Here is a 22518-nt window from a genome sequence, read left to right on the forward strand (position 1 = left end):
GGAGCTCCCCAGTACCAGCTTCTTCCATTTGACCGCATACAACGAAGAGCGGCTCGAATCATCGACGATCAAGTCATCTCCGATCGGCTTTATTTACTAGCATTGCGTAGAGATGTGGGTTCTCTCTGCATCTTCTACCGCATTTATCACGGGGAGTGCTCAGAGGAGCTGTTCGGGTTGATTCCAGCGGCCGAATTCCATCATCGGACATTACGTGCAAAGTACCATCCGCATCACGTAGACGTCTGGCATTCCACAACCGCGCGTTTTGTTCGAAATTTCTTCCTGCGCCTCTTGCCCGTTTGCCCCCTCATATATAAAAAAAAACAAAACTCAATCAAATCAACCCAATCGCCTAGTAAATGGTCGTCAAAACTTATACAGATTGTATGGCTATTGACCCGTACATTTACACACACACAATGATTTAAATGACCCGTAAAACATTGAGACATTTATTCAAATTAACACCTTATTTCGTGGCAGGAATGTTCAAAGTCTATGAAAGAAAACGCACATTAACATAATCATATTGTAGTGTACTGACATCTAGTCTTAACAGATTATGTGCTAACTATCATTGTCACTGTCTGACATTGATAGTGACATTAACCGTGTGACGTTGAGTACTATATGAGGAATGCACAGTACAGCGGGAGGCCTTCTAGCGGAGTTCTAATCAACTATTGGTTGCGTGTGGACGTGTCCGGGTGTAGTGCTACATAGTAAAGTTTACTTGTTTCACTCGTGAGCAAACGAGGAACATTACACAGATAACATAAAAAGTTTACTGAGGTTTAATTGTTTTTTTTTATTTTTCCAGATTTAAGACTGAAAAAAGGTATGAAGACGGCGAAGCAGCGTCTCGGTAAAATACTAAAGATACACAAGATGATTTATTAATATGTACGTAGCGTAATAGATGTGTAATGTTTTGTATATTTCAGTGATTGTTGCGTCTAGTTCGTATGTAGCTGTACGTACACGGACCAATAGGTGTTGTGCATTTTTTTTGCGCGAATACTACAATTATGTCAGAAAATGTTATACCGACCAATCATGTATCAATGTCGAGGATACAAAGTGTGAATAAAAAAACTCGTTCTTTGATTTTATACCAAAAAAAAAATATGTTGCGATAGTGATCATAATTTTGAAATTATGACAAAAAGTCTTCAAAATATATAATAAAATCAAACATAATTATCATCTACTTATAAAAAATAACAAAAGGTCGTTGTATATCATTTCTAACATTAGGTAGTTTTAATGTAAAAAGCTTTTTCTATTCTCACTTTTGTATGTTGTATGCTTTGCATGTTTTGACTGGTCTGGAAATACTCTTAGTTTCTAAAAACCTACATTTTTTACACTGGTTGATCTGGTTCAATGATTCCCAGCTGATTGAAGAATTTATAAAGGACTGTAAATTGCGGGATGAGTTAAGGCGTGAACAAGAGGATTGATGATAGGAGCAAAGTGCACTAATCTGGACTATCACAAGGGTTGCTGATGGTGCGCAGATGAAGCATCAATCGTCTCTTGTCTGGGAACTGTTCCTTCACACTACATAGGAACCTATATATTAGTCGAATCTCATACTATTATCGCTAGTAAATGCGATGATGCGGCGAGTTTAACCCCGCGGTCGGTGAACAGCTGATTTGCGGTCAGCGAGAAGTACCGTGCGGCGGCCGGAAGGTGTAGATTGGTTCGACTGTTTACTATGACTTCAGAATTTTATTCCTTGTCTCCTCTCAGCGGCAATTGAATTAAATTTATTTAATTATTTTCATAGTTTTCAGACTGGTCAAAACATTTCCTTTTTATGCATTGACGTACAATAGACAACTATACTTGCAATCACACTCAAAAATTTGTCAGAAGCAAAACTGTCTTAATTAAAAAATTATTTTATTATTATACGTTTTCAGTCATTTTGCTAAATAATTATATTTCAATTGCTAAAACAAAATACATCGCCAATTAAATGTGCGAAAGAGACGTCCGTCTCATTCAGCACCACTATCAGTGAGCTTTTTATGAGCGTATACAATGGACTTTGAACATTACTGCCATAAAATAAGGTGTTAATTTGAGTCAATGGTTTAATGTTATCCGTACCAACGCCACCCGGACATTTATGACGACCTTTAAATAGTCGATTGGGAGACTAGTTGTTTAAAGTACATCAATGTTTTTATGTGACTTTTCCGGAGTTATAACGCTCCTACAAATCACGTGACATTAAAACTTAAATTCTTTCATATTTAGATTAGATGTGTTGTGTTTTTGGGCTGTAATGTTTGGAGCCTCGTTTTATATGTTTTTTTTTATATTCGTATTAGTTAAGTCACATTATGATTATTAAGAGATCTGAATACTGTATATTTTTCGAGCACTTAGGTAATTCGGATTAGAAGGATAATTGTATAATACTCTCATCACCCTTTGACGTTGGACTTGATTTGTTATTTAAATTGAAATAAATCTTTATTGTTTTGTTAAGGCTAAAAATGAATTGATTCAAACCAACAGAGAAATATATATATCGTATCAAAATTTAAGAACATTAGAATGTAATATGTGTAAAGAATATGACATGTAATTATTTTGTTATAATTGTTTTCTTTAATTTACGACTTTTCTTTAAAATTATTGATAATGTTGAAAAATTAATACATTATTATTATATAAAAAAAAACAGTGGGCTAAAACGATCATCGACACTTATTTATTATACATGCTTAGATAATTATACGTCTAGATAGATCCTCTTGCTGCTAGACAACCGATATAAAACAGGCCAGGTTTATTAGTTTAGTGTGCGTGACAAGCTACGTCTTACACTCGAGATTTGTATATCACTTTGAGTTAGTATGCGTGCATTGCTCAAAATGGAGGCTAACTGTCAACCTCAATTATCTTCGACGTTTACACAACTGTCACAGTCCATCCAGACGTATAAATGGTCTAAATAAACATGCTAAAACAAAGTATTAGATTACGGAGCTCAGATAGGTAGCTACGTTAAAACAAATTTCAAATACTCATTGCTCGCTGGGTATAGTGTTTGCAATATTTACTGGCCCACGAGGAGCGTCTTTATAACAAAGTTTAAGTTATTTCGCGTCTGTCCCTGGCTCTGCTATGATTTATGACATTGGCTGTCTAGGGGGCGTCCATTAATTGCGTGAGGCATTTTTGAGAATTTTTCAACCCTCTTGGTGAGAGATCGTAAGATTTTCCCCAACTCCCTCACCCCTCCCCTAATCTCACGCGAAATTCTTCAAATTATATTGTTTGGCTGTAAACGTGTTGGATTATTGAGTAAAACAAAAACACTACTTGTTCTATAACTTCTACTAATTTCCATAATTTAAAGTCACAATCATAAATTAATAAAGTGTATTAAACAAGAATTAGGAAATTCTTTATTTTAATTCAGTCTATGGAGATCTCGTGCAAATGTTACACCGTTTTCTGTTAGAAAAAAATAATTAAGTGATATTTGCCAAGGCCCCCCCTCTCCTCACTAAGTGAGATTTGGAATGATTTAGATCCCCTCCCCCCTAGAACATCTTGCATAATTGATGGACGCCTTGGCTGCATAATGATGAACCAAAAAAATGTACAACCAATAGGATAACATTATTTGAATAGTTTACATAATAGTATCTATGACTGTACATAATGAAGGGCATTGAAAACGAGTGTTTTAATAATGTACAGTCACATATACTACTTTATCCACATATCATAATTCTCCATGATGCATATTATGACCACCATAAAATTTAATGGCGGTGATGAAGTTTTCTGGCAGCTGTCATAGTTTTTTTAATTCAGAGACAAACTAGAGTCGGCCCCAACTATGATATCGTTAGATATCTTACTTAGTGCAACTTTTGTCAAATTTGTTTGCAAATTGACATTTCATTTCGAAGTACGATAGGAAGAACTGATATTAGAATAGGGTCAATTCAAATTACTTTGTATTTCAGAGATGTTCGAAATTTGAATGAAATTATATTATTGAGATCGATGTTATTATTTAGCAATTATAACATTTTCAAGATAAGAAATTACTTTTGACAGTCTTTTTTTTATGGTGGTCTTTTTTATGTGCGATGTACGAACGCATCATGGAGCGTTTATGATATATAAGTATATAAAAGAAATATAACCTAAAGAAATATCCACCTTTATTATCTCCTTATTTTTTAGTGCGGAATCGAGGCCATCCTATTGGTAGAATACGCGTAGCTCCAGTAGAAATGTATAAATTTGACCACTATCCTAAAATTCTATACAAATTAAACTATCGCGGATCTATAATATTTTATTAGCCGTAAACTTATCCACCTATTAAGTATGTCGAGATATAATATTATTATTTGTAGTAAAAATCTATTGAATATATAGTTCGTACATTTAGACTAAGTTTTATAAGCACTGCAATCATAAAATGCTTATAACCAGAAAATTAGGTTGATTAAACTTTTATTGGCAAATATTGACTTCAATCAATCAATAATTATATTAAATAAAATTACTTAGTGTTTGCGGATGTATGTCTTGCAATTCAGTTAGACAAATTATAAAAAAAACGTTTCAAAATGGCTTATTATATATTAAAAAAAAATGTTTTGGGTGATCAATGTAAGCTTATAGTTCACACTCACGGGGGATGATGACTGTATTGAAGGTATTTCTAAAAATAGCTCTTTTTGATATAATCATTAAGATTTAATAAGATATTCCTTAAAATAAATGTATAAAATACGGCAATCGGCCATCTTACCTGCAACACCATTCTTATGCTCTAATACTAAAACCGCTATGTTTCGAAAATCTGTCATCAAGCACATTGCTAGTGAGGAATTTGTTCGGATTGTCCTCCACTACCATAGATAAATTAAAATGTAAAGAATTACTTACATTAAATGAAAACATTCAATGCATCATCATTGTAAAATTCGTAATCTTCAGAGAGTTGTTATATTGCTCTGACGTACAAACCGCTGTTTTGTTACAAATTATTTTTCCGTTTATTTAGTATTTAAGTACTTCAATTATAAGTTAGATTTCTTTGTTTTGTTACAAACGGTACAAGGTTTGTTTTCCAATACGTCTTTTATTCTAGTTATCGAAATGGATGAATCATCATACTAAATAAATATCCAAAAAAAGTCGGAATGTGTTGAATAGCACTTATATTTCATAAAAACAGCTATTAAGATTGTATAACATGAACCAAATTTACAAAATAAATAAATATCCAAAAAAAGTCGGAATGTGTTGAATAGCACTTATATTTCATAAAAACAGCTATTAAGATTGTATAACATGAACCAAATTTACAAAATAAATTAAATTTCATAAGTGACATAATTAAAATACCTACAAAAATATTGGTTAGCATTTTAACAGTATTGAAAATAAACTACAGAACCTTCTTAATTTAAATATATAAATTTCTTTTGATGCTCGACCTTGCGGCTCATGGACTATGCTAACAACCTCCCTTTGGTTTTGACATTATTATAATAAACACATTTCAAGAGAGTAGACCGAAAATAGAAACCATTGAAAGTAAAATCCGCGTTAATACATTTTTGCGTGGTATATGGGCGTGGCGTCCGTGACGCGATCAAAATTAACCAATCACACCGCTTCTCGCTAATAGAGGTATAGTGGTATGTGCACTGTATATTATACGACTAAATTCTACGATAATTGTGTTGTGTAAATACCCAGATGCAGCAACTCTCATGGTTTTGATTTGAAATACTGTTTGATTTTTACACCACAAAATAATTAATAAAATAAAATAAAAATACGTATTATTATATATTATACCTACATTTCAGGCAACGACTTATTAATTTCATCATTTATATAATATAACTGAAAACAAGCTTTGTATCGTGTAAATTATTGTTAGTTTTTATACAGGGTGTTACATTATCATCACAAATCAGTTTATATTTAACTAGTTTAGGTAATCTTTTTACTAAGTGATTTGCGCTAATTATGTGTAACTTACAAATATTAGTTCGAGGTGCGTATAATATAATATAGTATTATAGATGATTTAGTATGTTTAGTTGTGGTTTTATATTTTTTATAACCTATGATATTCGATTCTTATCCTGACATTACATCTTGAATGAGATATTGACATTATCAATTGTATCAATATAATATTGATTATATTATATATCTTATTAAAGGTGGCAGTCACATAGCCCACAAGTTATTCATCCAATAATTGGGTGAGGATAAATTGAATAAACAGTAGGGAATATGCATTTTTATATTAAACGTGCAAAAATAACTCAAAGTATTTAAAAATACGTGCCATTTACTACGACGTTATTGTTCATAACAGCGTACAAACAAGTGTAGAGTGTAATTTTACGACAAAATTCACTCTGGCACCGCTTATCAAATATTTGATATACCCAGGTTTTAGGCACTTTCTAAAATTGATTTCTTGCCTGTTAGAACCATAATTCCAATGGAATTAAGTTCACTATACTTTTTTCACTCACTCTTATATTACTATTATGCATGCGCCCTATTGTTGCATTGTATTTAAATATTATAACTGTTTAATATATGTTGGCTGTGTGATTGTTGTCCAGTTAAAACTTATAATATATATTTATAATTTGAGTTATGGCTATGACACACGAAAGAATCTGTATGAGCTAGTGAATTTAGCGCTATATGATGACTTTTAAAATGCTTATACTGTACCTATAAAATGGGGTGTATTGAAACTGAGGGTAGATGTAAAGTATGGACTTAAGGAGAAGTGTCTTTTTTTATTCTCTGCGTGACCATAGAAGCTAGCCATGTTGAATCTTATAACGTAATGCTAGGATTTAATTTACATTTGCTTTTGTGCTTATTATTTACTTTGACATGATAATATATCTATACAAATGGTTTAAGTTTTCTTAAGTGTTAATAAAACGAGACAGTCTCGTGCAAGATTTTGGCGAGACAACACGTCCTGAGGATGCCTCGTGTAGAGGCGAAACACGTGTCGAATTGTTTTAAAAACAAATATTGGCGGAATTAACACTAAAGAAAACTTAAATTTTAAATTTGTATAATTATGGATTTCCGCAAAGTAACGCCTAATTCAATAAACTTTCTATGATAATATATCTAAAATAAATATGAATGCCTTGAGAATGGCGCTAGTGTAGCAAAACGGTATGAAATGAAGTTAGCTGATGAAGGAGTGAAATGCGCCGACTATAATAAAAAATCAAATTAATGTGTTTATTGTTATTAAAGTTTAAAATATCAGTTCAAATAATACCAAAATGGGCGTAAAATTAAAAACCGAAATTAATTGAAGAAAGAAGAAAATTGTGATTATCTCTGGGGCTCCCGCAAAAATACTCGCTACTGCGTAGCGTCATCCAAATTTAATGCGTTTTAAGTTTTAACAGACACTTGAATACTCACTTTCTTGATATTGTCGCTTATTTCTCTACACCCCGTTGTATTTGTGACAGATATAGATATAACAAGTATCTATAATTTGAACACTAATTAATATAACAAACTTTTATCAATTGTAATATTAATTTACTGGCACAATCCTAAGTGATAAGGGGAAAGGATAAAATTTACAGCTTTTGTTCGGTGTCATTCTCAGTTAAGGACTGTTATTTTACAAATGGCAAGTTGACATTCCGCCATATTGTCATAGATAATGTTTGCACTTAAAATTTATCGCAGCAGAGTATCCATAAAAATGGCCGCTATTTATTTGTCAAATCGATAAATATATTTTTAGTGGTGTAAATTATATTTTTGCAATAGAACCAAACTGTAAGATTTGTAATTCTTAATCCGTATTATTGTAATAATACCCTGCTAAGTGTAAGGTGTCTATCTATGTAAGCTAAACCACAGATTATAATATAATATTAAGTGTCATGAGAGCATAGAGTATAAAATGTATTGATCTATCTATAATAGATGTATGTAAATGTTGATGTGATGGAAAAGATGAATTTTCTAGACGTGTTTGGTTGTTTTATTAATATTTATTCATATTAACCCAGTTTGTAGATTCCCTTGTTTGGTTTTTTTTTATAATGCCAATGAGGGACGAGACTAGCAGGACGTTCAGCTGGTGGTATTGATACGCCCTGCCCATTACAATGCAGTGCCATTCAGGATTCTTGAAAAACCCAAAAATTCTGAGCGTCACTACAACTGCTCTCGTCAGCTTGAGACATTAGATGTTAAGTCTCGTTTGCCCAGTAATTTCACTAGCTACAGCAGATAATAGGCGCCTTTGTGGTACCCATAATCTAGCCGGCATTCTGTGCTAAGGAGCTCCTACTGGTAACGAATATGTTTCACTCAAAAATATACTTAGATGGGTTTCGTATCTGTTAACCCACGGGGATCCAGTAGTAAGACTCCGCTGTTCGTGTGCCTCTCTGGTTTTTATGGAAGAGGACGATAAACTAGTATACATTTCGCCTGATCTTAAGTGATTACCACCATCCACACTCTTGTAAAACCAGAAGATGCACAAGGGGATATTGGCCTTTTAAGAAGGTGTACGCGTTTTATTGTTTTTTTTTTTTTTTTTTTATGGAAAAGGACAAACGAGCGTACGGGTCACCTGGTGTCATGTGATCACCGCCGCCCTAATTCTCTTGCAACACCAGAGGAATCACAGGAGCGGAGCGCCTTTAAACAAGGTGTACGCGCTTTTTTTGAAGGTACCCATGCCATTGTAGTACATGGAAGGAAGCTCCTTGAAAACCGCACTGTGGAGGACCGCCACACATCCAGATGGTGGTGATGACATCCTAACTTGTGGCGTGTCGTGCGCAGGGGGAATTCGGTGGCTCTTCGAAACTCCCCGTGATAAATGCGGTAGAGGACACACAATGAAGCGATGTCTCTACGCAGCGCCAAGTGATCCAGCCGTTCACAGAGCACTGTCCCCGACAATTCGAGTAACTTGGCGTTGGAAGTGGTCAAATGAATCGAGCTGATACTGGGGTGCGGAAGACCAGAGATGACAGCAATACTCCATATGAGGCCGGTCCTACGCTTTGTACAGCGCTACAATGTGGGCCGGCTTGAAGTATTGCCGTGCTATATTTATGACTCCCAGTTTCTTCGAATCCAATTTTATTGGCTTTGCTCTCCAGATGGCCGCGGAATTGGCAATCACTCTAGATTTCGAGACCCAGAATTCCCATACTGCATGTTGTGGAAGTCTATTAACTGTTCTTACGTTTTTAATTAACTTATCTTTCGCCAGTGGTATATTCCCAGATTTACTTAAACTATCGGTGATATAGCTTATATTTAAGAAAGGTAATAAGTTTGATATTAGCAATTATCGTCTAATAACATTAATCTCAAACTTCTCAAAGGGTTTTAGAAAGATTCATTCACAAAAGATTGATGGAATTTTGCCTCAAATTTAATCTAAGTAATTAATACTGATCAGTATGGATTACAGAAAGAGAAGTCGACAATTCAAGCAATGTTTTCATTGCTTGAGTTGTCGACTTCTCTTTTCTCAACAACAAAAACTGGACTACTGGGCTATTTTGTGACCTTTCAAAGGCTTTCGACAGAGTATCTCATCCTATACTATTTAAAAAACTTGAAGATCATGGTATAAGACGAACGAACACCCTTGAATGGTTAACTTCACACCTTTCAAACAGACCTCAATATGTTGTCATCACGAAACTTGACGAATATAACGAGATAAAGTCATATGCATCGGACCCTAAATTAACTAAATACGGGGTCCCTCAGGGAAGTGTTCTTGGCCCGTTTCTATTTTTAATTTAAGTTAATGACATTATAAACGTAACAAAATACAAATGTGTCCTTTTTGCGGACGATATTTCCATTATTGTGGCTTCTGACAAAAATGCCTCTGTACGTGATCATGAAGCTGACATAAACATGACGATGAATTCAATTAGTCAATGGATTGGACATAGTAACCTTAAGATAAATCTGACAAAGACGAATTATGTTCAATTTAACGCAACTAAATGCGAAGTCCCAGTTATAAATGTTAATTATAATACCACCACTGTTAACACAGCAAATCAAACTAAGTTTTTGGGATTGCTCCTGGATGACACCATTAGATGGGAATCACATATTTCTGACGTTTGCAGCAAGATTAACATATTTGTTTACGCTCTTCGGCAAATAAAAAAGTTGTATGTTTACAAACAACATTATTAGCTTATCACGCTTACGTTGAATCTGTTTTACGTTACAGACTGCTCTTGTGGGGTAATTGTACATATATTTCTAGAGTTTTTATATCGCAAAAAAATGTGTGAGAGCTATTTGCAACGTTCCATCTGATGAGTCTTGCTGACCTCTGTTTGGAAAACTTGGACTATTACCACTTGCATGTCTTTATATCTATGAACTTTGTGTATTTGTGAAATTCAATAGTGATTTATTCAATAATGTTTGTGACACTAACCTTCAAAGAAACCGCCGGGATCCAAATAGATTAATTTCCGACGAAATCCCTAAAGGTATTTATTTTCTCAAAATTCATTCCTTTAGAATTCTTTTAGATGTAGGACGATTTTAGACTGGTAGCGTTAAAAGCGTTCATACAATTTTATAAAATGGAAACTGCGATTACTTATAGAATTGCTGGCGAAATTTCGCAGAATTATTAAGACAGATACATAGATTTTTATTATATTAAGTATATAAAATAAAGCCTTATTTGAGGCTGAAAGAGTCAGATAAAATTATTGCTCTGTTAGATATATTCCGCTGATAACTAATCCGACTGATGAAATACGAAGCTACCAGAGGAATAATATAGTTTATGTGACTGTTTATTGTTGGTGATGCAAGACTTAGAAGATAAGAAAGGCCATAAATTAAAAAAATAATAATAACCACACTAATTGAAAACACCAGAAAAATTCTAACTCTGGCCTCACAATGTATATTCTATATTGTGAAGATAAATGTCTCATACTTAAAAAAAAACTGATTTGCTCTGGAATACAAGAAATGTATGGTATAAGACCATACATTTCTCAAGGTGACGAGCGCATTTGTAGTGCCGCTCAGAATTTTTGGGTTTTTCAAGAATCCTGACCGGCACTGTATTGTAATGGGTTGGACGTAAAAATTATCATCAGCTGAACGTTCTGCTCGTCTCGTCCCTTATTTACATTTTTAAATAAAAGGCTACAGCTATGTATAGTTACTGACTCGTTTGTGGGGCGAGGTATGGAGCTTTTACAACACAATACTTGTAGCTATTCAAGAACAAATTTCAGTTGACCATCAAACAAAAAATATGCATCAAAACCTACTATACCATTAATGGATACCAGTGGGAGGCTCCTTTGCACAGGATGCTGGCTAGATTATGGGTACCACAAAGGCGCCTAGTAGCTAGTGAAATTACTGGGCAAATGAGACTTCACATCTTATTTTGTCTCAAGGTGACGAGCGTAATTGTAGTGCCGCTCAGAGTTTTTGGGTTTTTCGGGAATCCTGACGGGCACTGCATTGTAATGAGCAGGGCGTATCAATAACCATCACTCAAACAGCCTGCTCGTCTCATCCCTTGCTGTCAATATAGTACAGTAGAAAATAAAATAAAATACTTTTTGAATTCAAATTCAAATAAGATTCAAACTACACACAAACGGTTTTTTACAATTCTTTTAAAAGTCGTAACACTTAACCTGATTCCTGCCACACATCCAGATGGTGGGGATGATATCGTAACTTGTGGCGTGTCGTGCGAAGGTGAAATTCGGCGGCAGGAATCAGGTTGAACAGCTCTTCGGAACACTCCCCGTGATAAATGCGGTAGAAGACACACAATGAAGCGACGTCTCTACGCAACGCCAAGTGTTCCAGCCGTTCACAGAGTACTGGGTCCCCGACAATTCGAGCTGCTCTGCGTTGCACGCGGTCAAATGGATCGAGCTGATACTGGGGTGCGCCAGACCAGAGATGACAGCAATACTCCATGTGAGGCCGGACCTGCGCTTTGTAGAGCGCTAGAATGTAGGCGGGCTTGAAGTATTGCCGTGCTCTATTTATGACGCCCAGTTTCTTTGAAACCAGTTTGGCTTTGCCCTCCAGATGGCCACGGAATTGGCAATTGCTCGAGATTTCGAGACCCAGTATTCCGATACTAGGCGAGGCTTTAAGGGAAGTGTTCTCGAAGAGCGGTGATACGGCAAATGGGGTTTTTTTAGTGGTAAACGCGCAAACTTGAGTCTTCTGGGGGTTAAATTGGACAAGGTTCAACTTACCCCATTCCGCGACCTTCTCGAGAGAGGACTCGATAGAAGACACAAGTTTCTCCCGGCACTGGTCGACGTTTTCCCGAGAGAGACCTGCATGGCCCGTGTATACGGCATCACCAGTGCTGTCGTCTGCATAGCAATGCATGTTGGCGGTGTTTAACATATCATTGATATGCAGAAGAAACAGCGTGGGAGATAGCACACAGCCTTGGGGCACTCCAGCGTTCAAGGGCTTGGGATTCGAGCAATAACCGTCGATAACGACCTGTATGCTGCGCCCAGTGAGAAAGCTGGAGGTCCACTTGCATAAGCTCTCGGGAAGCCCAAATGATGGAAGTTTTGCGAGGAGCGCCTTGTGCCATACACGATCAAAGGCCTTCGCTATATCCAGACCAACTGCCAGGCCTTCCCGCTTGCTTTCAATAGCCGCCGCCCATCTATGTGTTAGGTATACCAGAAGATCGCCAGTCGACCGACCATGGCGAAAGCCGTACTGCCGGTCGTTGATCAACTGGTGACCCTCAAGGTATACCAAGAGCTGGCGGTTAATTATGCTCTCCATGATTTTGGAGAGTAGGGAGGTAATAGCAATAGGCCTGTAGTTTGCCGGATCCGAACTGTCTCCTTTTTTTGGGATCGGATGGACAAGGGCTGACTTCCATGAATCAGGGACTACGCCTTTTGAATAAGAGTGCCGGAATAAACGCGTTAGCACCGGCGTCAACTCAGGGGCACACATTCTAAGCACGGTTGGAGAAATGCCATCCGGCCCGCTCGACTTCCTGACGTCCAACGAAAACAGAGCTCGCCTAACAGTTTTCTGTCGGAACTGTACTTCAGGCATGTAGCTCTGACACCGCGGGATGGTCGGCGGTGTTTTTCCGTTGTCGTCAAGAGTCGAGTTGGAGGCAAAAAGAGTGCACAGGAGATCGGCTTTCTCTTTTGCCGTATGGGCCAGGGTGTCATTCCTCATGTGCAACGGCGGCATGGACGGCTGGTTGAAGTTACCAAGAGCAGCTTTCGACAACGACCAGAACTTGCGTGTTCCGGTCGGGTAACTGGAAAGCTGCTCGCCAATTTTGACGACGTGCTTCGATTTCGCACGGGCGATTTGCCGCTTAAAAAATCTGGAGGCACGGTTATATTTCCTCTTCAGAACTTTGCAGTTCGGATCCTTTGAGCCCAGCGCCGCAACCCAAGTTCGATACGCCTGTTTTTTGCAGTCAGATGCTGCTTTAACTGACGCATCGAACCAGGGCTGTGATCTGCCACCGATCGGTACTACAGAGCTTGGTATAAAAATATCCATGCCCTGCAGTATCACATCGGCTACTGCAACGGTGCAGGCACTAGGATCATCCGAAGGTAAACAAACGCCGCTCCAAGGGTAGGATGCAAAAAAGGAACGCATCCTATCCCAATCTGCTGACTTGTAGTGCCAAACGCGGCGGGTCGCTGGTGGTCTGCGACGTTGGCGTCGGATAGGCACTACACTCCTGACCAGGCAATGGTCGGACGTTCCGAGAGGGGCGTCGACAGAGACCTGGTAACCATCGGGATGTGTAGTCAGCAGAAGATCTAATAAGGACGGCATGTGGCTATCCACATCCGGGAGCCGCGTCGGCGACTCAACCAATTGGGACAGACCATACGCCAATGCAAAATTATGCACAGATCGCCCTGCGTAGTCTGTGGTACGTGATCCAAGCCATTCGGCATTGTGCCCGTTGGAATCACCCAAGACTACGATTTCAGCGGAGGGGATCTGGGCAAGCACGTCATCAAATGCCGCTTGAACGCAGCCCATGAGGTGATCCGTTTCTGCGTTACCACTATGGTCGCTTAACAACAGGTGACCCGTACGCTCGTTTGTCCTGCTATTCCATAAAAAAAAGTAATCCTGATCATATATGAAGACCAGCCATTTCAATCTAGAAATCCCCAAGCTAAACGGAAACGGGTGCCCTAAACACACATTGAAGAGTGAAGTAAAACATGAAGCTCAAGATGGCGGTGCACTTTTAACGCCCTCTGCCCAGTCTCAGGGCATACAAGACCCTCTACTAGTCTAGCGGAGAAGGAGATTTCTCATTTTTCTCCAATTGGTTTTCTATAAGGCATAAAGGCATGATTTCGACATCCTCTGAATTCTAACTTGGGATATTTTGTGGTATTTGACAAAGTTTATCGTTAGTTATATCACGGGAAGTAAAATATTTTAATTTGTACCTGTTAATTTATCCTGCCTTATGTTTCTGTAACAATGTTTTGATAAGAAGTAATTAAACTACCACTTATAACGCATACCTTTATTATAATAATACTATTTACAACATTTCAGATAAACTACATATGTAGTACATTTTATTCTCCTAAAGATATCACTGTTTGAATCAAATGTAATACATAAAGACTTAAACATCTTTAAAAACGTGGTTTAGAAGCCACCGAAAGGTGATGCTTCACACCCGTTCGCCTTGGGTGAGACATATTATGCACATAAACTCATGTTTCTTAATCATTCGTGAGCTTTTTATGACCTTGTCCATATATAAATACAGAAAATCAAAATCTCTACACTAATCCTACTCTTTAGTTTTATCGCCGTTCGTTATACTTATAATCTTGTCAAAGGAATTTGAAAAAGTCGTGATAGAATCCCTATTCCTATCGCCAGAACAGATCTCTTGTATCATGTTGTGTTCTGTAATGAAGGGGGGGATGTTCAGTTGATTAGGGTCACATTTCTTCGCCTTTGTTCTCATTGTAGCCACACTAGCGACTCGCCCTTTAGTTAGCCTCAAGATTAACATTACTATTTTCAAATTCAAATCATATTCGTATAATGAATTTTGGCGGAGGCATATTTCCAACGCTTTTTATGACATTAAGGGACGAGACGAGCAGGACTTTCATTTTATAGTGATTGATACGTCCTGCCCATTACAATGCAGTGCCGCTCAGAATTCCTTAATAAACCCAAAAACTCTGAGTGGCACTACAGTTGCGCTCGTCACCTTTGTAACATAAGATGTTAAGTGTCATTTGCCCTTTAATTTCACTGCATTAGAGCAGAAAAAGGCGCTGTTGTGGTACCCATAATCTAGCCGGAATCCTGTACAAAGGAGCCTCCCACTGGTAAACTTGACTATAGCGGCTCACGATTTGAATGCCTAATATAAAGTGGGTTTATCTGTTCATTTAGTCACCATACTATCTGTTAACAGAATGTCGAGTTATTCTATACCACGAAAATAAGAAAAATTTTCTCAAAAGCCTTGAACACTTCTTATCCGGTTCCAATGGCTATGAGCACAGAAGTGGGTATATAATAAAATAATTACTTTCTATTCCGCTTAAAATAATATTCGCATCAATAGGATTCGTGCTATTCAGAGTGCAACCGAATCAATATTGCCAAACGTATCTCCCAATACAAAATTCACGATCATGGAATGCCTATTGAAATGTATTTGGAATCCTAATTCCATACCTGACTTACGAATTAGTTTAGTATATATTTAAACTCTCTTAATGATAATAAGTCATAACATTGAATTAAAGCGAAAAGTATTCATTTCTAATATTAGTTTAATGAAGATTACATATGTAGCAAAACTTATAGCCAGAAAAGGTATCTGTATATGTATAGACCACAGAACAGTTAAAAGAGATCTGTTACAGTAATAATATGTTCTGTGGCTTCTAAGCCACAGAACATATTATTAAAAGTTATTAAAAGTCTACTTTTAGATTTATATGACTATACCTTTTGGTTGGATTAATTTAGAAGCTCGAATGGGGTTTATAATTTGTAACTGATGAACTTCATGATTCGTATTAAAGATTAGAAGCGAATTACCGAACTAAAACCGCAATTTTCTGGAGTATTCCAAACATAACATGATGTATCACATACACAATTTCAACAACTTAATCTTATATAGCTGGCGCGCTACATCGTCTGTCTTGATTGTAACTGTTAGCCGTCAACGATTGAGTTGATTTCAATTCTTCTGGCGACAGCGGCCTTCCTCTAAACTCATCTTCAATCTCTTGTAGTGTTCTGTCCTTTGTTTCAGGCAAGAAGAAATACGCAATTAATAAACAATATCCTACAATAGCAGTGTAAACCAAATATGCGCCGTATATGCTTATCGTTTGCAAGAAATATGGGAATGTTTTCACATTGATAAAGAAATTTGCGGAAAGGAAGAAAATGCTTATACTTCCCGCTAAACTTCTATACTCTAGTGGGAATACCTCCCCGGCTATTATAAATGGAAGTGGCACAGTTCCAGTGGCAATTGTGAACATGTGAATATGAATCAAAAGTACTCCTATTATTGGAAGGTCAAATGGAAGCATATTGTGTGCTTTTAGATACGTATAAGCTGCAAGAGTTAAGCATGCTGTTATGTTAATGCCGACTGTAGCTAACAACATTGTCCTTCGTTTAACTTTCTTTATTATATATACTGCCATCGCGTTCGATATGATTCGTTGTGTACCCAATGTTATGACCATCAAATAGATATCAAATTTATTCCCAATAACGTTACTGAATACGTCGATTGTGTACGCAGCTAAAATATTTGCTCCACCCCATTGGCTCAAGGTATAAATGTGTACCATTATAAATATCGGCTTATAAAACTCTTTCTTTTGTATTGTCGTAGTAAAGTATACTAAGTTATTTCTTAATCTTTTCGAAAATGATTCAGATATATTAACTGCTGCTCTCGACTCTTTAGTAATCATACTTGATTCGATCATTCTTTTCAATTCTTCATCTTCATTATCGCCTCTTAACCATCTGAAGACTTTTTCGCTTTCCTCATATCTTCCTTGGTCAGACAACCAACTTGGTGTTTCTGGAGAGTATAATACAATAAGTAGATCAAAAAACATTAAGCAAGCGCAAACTAATCCAGCAACTTGCCAATGTAAACAAGATCCTAGTGTGTGTACAAATAGAACGCCAATTGAGACTGATAAAGATATTGTCGCCAGAAATGCTCCTCGATTTTGTGGACTTGTATATTCTCCTATTAATACTGGACCAAGAGATGCAGTCATACCCATTGCTGATCCTTGCAAAAATCTAGCAACCAAAAGGGCTGTGATGTTGGTAGCAGTGACAATACAAAACCAGCCAACAATCATTGTAACAATACTAACAATATTGGCAGTTCGTCTTCCGTATTTAGCCATAATAGTAGGCACGATAAAGTTACCTGCTACTAAAGCAAACCCTAAGATGGCGGCTGAAACAAAAACAAATACCTAGATTAAAATCTTTTATCGATAATCTTATCTTCCAAATATTACGTTAAATTCAGCCTTGGGGTGATATGATCTAACATGATTTGAGTCGTGAGATTGAATTATCTGCATTATTGTAACACTTGGTTGCTAGTTTACAAAAAATTCGTTAAAAGACGATAGTGAGATGTTTTTCAGTTTTCTTCAGAAACACTTACACAACCTGCAAACCATACTAATTAAAATATTACATCACATCAATACCTAAGTCTTTATTTAACTGTACTGCTGTTTTTTTAATAGAATTTATTTTCTATTAAAAAAATCGCCGTATTATTATGGCGATTCTTTTTCACTATGAAATTCTTATTTCACAGCATTGCTGCACATGTCCCTCAATATCGTATGTAGCCCTTTAATTTGCTGATCTATTTATAGGCGACAGTCGTTGCGCAATGAATTGTCACTTATGACATTCCAATTACCTTGTATTATTTAGATTAGAATAAACTATTCGAAAGCAGCGACTGCAACAAACTCCTTACCTATCCATGATGCGCTGCCATCATTAATGGGGATAATGGAATCTGGCAGGCGTAGTTGTGGTATCAGGATAGCTGCGTATCCATTCGTCATACCATGGGCACCCACGTTAAGTGACACGCCCAAAGTCACGAAGCACTGTAAAATAATAAAAATATAATTTGAAAAAAAGTAATATCGATTAATAAAATTTACCTATTAAACCTTCCATTGTCTGCTATTTATCCGCTAACTCCCACTAAACTAATAAGTCATTAACGGCCGTTCCCAATATTCAGTCTATCTCTTACTTGAGATAAAAATCGTAACTATCGTTGACTTTTCTGTCCCAATAAACTTATCGACGGTAACTCACCTTATTAACTCTTAAGATTTTTATCTCAAGTAAGAGATAGACTGAATATTGGGAACGGCCGTAAATCAAATTGCTGCTGCCCTTAATGACTGCGTGATAAATATTTAACGCGGCTTCCGTTGCATTTTTTGCTTTTTGTTTGTTATAAAATTTTCAAATGTTTATTGTTTAATTTCATTTTTACACGAGAGGAACTTATTTTGACCGAAAGAAAATCAAATGAAAATTACAAGAAAATTGTATTTAAAGGCTTATAGTTTTATATTATGTGAAAAGACTTTTGCCCACAATTTTTAAGCAACTAAGTGGAAAATATACAATATTTTCCACCAACGAAAAGTTACAACTTGAATTATCGTTACCGATTAAATAATTTCTGTTAGGTAATAATAATATAGGCATTTCTATGTGACTAATAGTGTAGTACAATTTTAGGTGAGTAAATGATTTACTCTTGTTAATTTTTAACACGACTAATTACATTAACGTTTATTTATTATTAATTACATTTTTATAGCTAAGTCAGCACGATGGAAAGATGTCAACTAATTATTGGCAAAATTTGAAGATGACCTGAAGCCATTTGATGGAAATGATGACGAGTTGGGGATACCTTAATACTCTGTTGAACAAGGTGATATTAAAACTAGCAGTTTTGAATTTTAACAAAAAAAAGTTCCAGGATACCTATCTCACTAGTTATATCACGAAGCTCAAGGAGGTGGAAAGACAATTATATTCGAGATGGAAAGGCTTTATGTCTGATGAGCATACTCTCGTGTACAAAATTTAATTGGACTGAAGAGAAATAAGCCTACGTATAATTCATTGTGAGTGTAGGACTTGTTTGTGAATTACAAATGGTTGCAGACTATTCCGCCATAGATGTAGAGAACGATTTGATGGATGTTCAAACGAAACTTGTGTTTATTGATACGGACGCAAATGTCCATGGTGACTTTGGTTTGACTTATGGTAACGTGCCATCGATTGGATAGCACGCAGCCCGAACCTCAATCCGGTGTTTCCGGCATGATACGACATGGGTATCTTCACTAAAGTGCGTTTATCTTTTTTGAACGCCCCTCAAAGCTCCTGTGATTCCTCTGGTGTTGCAAGTGTATGTGGGGGTCTGTGATCACTCAACTCTAGGTGACCCGTAAGCTGTTTGCCCTCCTTTTCCATAAAAAAATGATTTCTTACTTCTTAGTTATGCGTGTTTGAATGCGTGTTGCTCTATTCTAACTATTTTCTCTCTATTCTATCTTTATTACCGAGTTATGTACAAGTACGGAAACTGCGCCTGAATGAAATGACGAAAGACATAGACAATTTCAAAGAAGAGATATTACTTAAAGAGCAAAGATTAAAGGATTTATGTAACAGATCAACAAACTTAAAGAATGTGGTTGTCCGATTGAAGTCAGATAATTTTGGAAGAAGGCTGAAAGTACCGCTAACTGCAGAAGATCTTTTAAAAGAAGCTTAAATTTAAAATCAATAGTAACTATCTGTTTTGAAAGTATAATAGTTTATCTGTGATAAAAAATATTTAAGCCTACATACATATTACATTGTAATTTATAATAGTATGTGATAAAGTAAATGTCAATTACAGTGACCTTCTTCTCACCAGCGTGGTGGTAAGTTTTCTTTTTTTTTGAGTCTTATCGACGTGGAAACGCGTAACGAAGATCATTCCATAATTTGGCAGTACGTGGAAGAAAGCTCCTTGACTGTGGAGGATCCAGATGGTGGGGATGACATCCTAACGGATGCAGGATGCCAGCAAGATTATGGGTACCAAAATGGCCTTTTTTTGCCGTGAAGCCGCAATATGTAAGCATTTTTGTGTTTCGGTCTGAAGAGCACTGTAGCTAGTGAAATTACTGGGCAAATGAGACTTAACATCTTATATCTCATGGTGACGAGCGCAATAATGTAATGAGCAGGGAGTACCTATTACCATCTGCTGAACGTCCCGCTCGTCTCGTCTTTTATTATCATAAAAAAACGCGAGAAACGTTACGTAGGGACGTAACGCCCAACACTTGAGCTTTTCATTTTCTGGATCGATACCCATTCCGAGCAATTGTGATTTGTGCGCGATGGTTCATGCTGACTCTAAACGATCATTCGCGAGGTCATGTATGATGTAATGTATGTGTGAGATTAATGAGTGGCAATGAGTTCCAATTGCTACTCATTAAATATAACTTGATGGGCAGCGTTTGGGAAGCTCCGTAAAATCTTTTCATCCCAAATACCACAGTGTCTGAAGAGGAAGGTTTCCAACCAGTGTGTGTTGCCACTGATGACTTACGGTACGCAGACGTGGTCGCTAACTATGGGCCTTATGAGAAAGCTCATGTTCGCTCAGAGGGCAATGGAGAGGGCTATGCACGAAGTTTCCCTGCGAGATCGAATCAGAAATGAGGAGATCCGAGAACCAAAGTTACCGACATAGCACAAATGATTACGAGACTGAAGTAGCAGTGGGCAGGGCACATAGCTATCGAGCTACAGATGGCCGTTGGGACAGTAAAGTCCTCAGGGCCGATCGTCGTGGAAATTTTTGGGGGAGGCCTTTGTCCAGCAGTGGACGTCTTCCGGCTTCCGTAATTACTACATTTATGTTCACGAAGCATTGCTACACAAATAGTAAATTAAGCTCTAAGTAAATATAATATAAATCCAAGAGATAATTTATATTTATATAAATATTCATTAATTTTTGTTACTTTTTTATGGCAAAGGAGGACAAACGAGCGGGTCATCACCGCCGTCTACATTCTCTTGCAACACCAGAGGAATCACAGAAGCGTTGCCGACCTTTAAGGACTATTATATATGAAATATTTCATATTTAAAAAGGTTTTTTGACATTGAACATGATTCTTATTATATTGAATGCAGCACCTTACAAACTAATTTGTTATATTGTATTAGTATTTACAGCTAATATAAAATAATCTATTTGATTTATAAGAGTGTCCTTAGAGTTTCTTGTATTCTCACGAGCTCTAATTTTTTAACCGACTTCAAAAAGGAGGAGGTTATCAATTCGATCGGTATTTTTTTATGTATATGTATAGGTAGCATATATAAATAATAGTATTTTATTAATATTAAAGGTTAAGGTGTATTAAATAAAATTTTTAGTTATTTGAAACTTTTCAGCTTTTGAAGTAAGTTTTTTAACGAAGTATTTTTTTTTCAAACATTTGATAGATTTAGTAATTTATGATTAAAAAATGTTCTTATTTTAAGTCTATTTAAATTAAATTTATTTGATTTTGACTTGGAAGCTCGTTTTGACACTCTCATAAAAACTTGAAAAAATTATTAAAAAAACAATATTTTAATTTTGTATATACATGTATTTAAAAAAAACTTGCTGAGTTCCTAGCGCCCGTTCTTCTCAGATCAGGCATACTATTTCAAATGGGTGGTATTTTAAAGTAATCTTTACAAATAAATCATTTCATTTCATTAAATCCTATTTTAAATAAAAATATTTAAATTTAAATTTGAATATAAATACCTGTTTTTTGAACGGTGTAATCCATGATTTTCCCATTGCAGATTTTTCACATGAAGATCACATTTAACTGGAATATTTCGCGTGTGTTCTGACAACCACAAAACTGTTTTGCATTGACAATATATTGTACAACATTTTCAAGAGGTTTATCAATATTGATAGGAAGTATACAATATATCTTAAGATATGTCCTTATGTCGATTGGCAGTTAGCCAAAATGAAAATAGTTATTACGTATCGCGATTGCTTCAGTCACACTGTTGTGTACACACGGGAAAGAATCGTACAAAATAAATAAAGTAATAATTGAGATAAGAGTTTTTAATTGTCATATTGTTATTCATTGAACAATAGGTTCTATTACATTGCTGTTAGGCTTCACTTTTAATTGTGTTCATGCAATTAGCGAACGAGTGGTTTGTATGTATTCATTTTAGTCTAAGATTCGAATAGGAGCCGGCCTTCAGCCATCTGTTAATCTA

The 22518-nt window shown here is 36.3% G+C and overlaps 2 protein-coding genes across 2 annotated transcripts in view; one reads left to right on the top strand and one right to left on the bottom strand.

Annotated features, from left to right (window-relative positions):
• LOC126974771 (lysine-specific demethylase 7 homolog) overlaps window positions 1-8055 on the top strand; it is a 47052-nt gene extending 38997 nt beyond the window's left edge. The window contains exon 23 of the mRNA XM_050822439.1: window positions 824-8055. Coding sequence (XP_050678396.1) covers window positions 824-903 — 80 coding nt within the window. The 3' untranslated portion in view covers window positions 904-8055. The remainder of the gene's footprint in view (window positions 1-823) is intronic.
• A 6568-nt stretch (window positions 8056-14623) lies between these two features.
• Window positions 14624-22283, bottom strand: LOC126974778 (facilitated trehalose transporter Tret1-2 homolog). Its single transcript, XM_050822453.1, has 3 exons — window positions 22037-22283; window positions 18140-18275; window positions 14624-17596 (listed from the first exon to the last, which is right to left on the bottom strand). Exons 1-3 carry the CDS (start codon window positions 22070-22072, stop codon window positions 16269-16271), a joined length of 1500 nt encoding a protein of 499 aa, XP_050678410.1. The 5' UTR covers window positions 22073-22283; the 3' UTR covers window positions 14624-16268.
• Window positions 22284-22518: the final 235 nt, after the last annotated feature.

This window comes from Leptidea sinapis, chromosome 33 (genome assembly GCF_905404315.1).
Source record: "Leptidea sinapis chromosome 33, ilLepSina1.1, whole genome shotgun sequence".
In the NCBI taxonomy this organism is placed as follows: Eukaryota; Metazoa; Arthropoda; class Insecta; order Lepidoptera; family Pieridae; genus Leptidea; species Leptidea sinapis.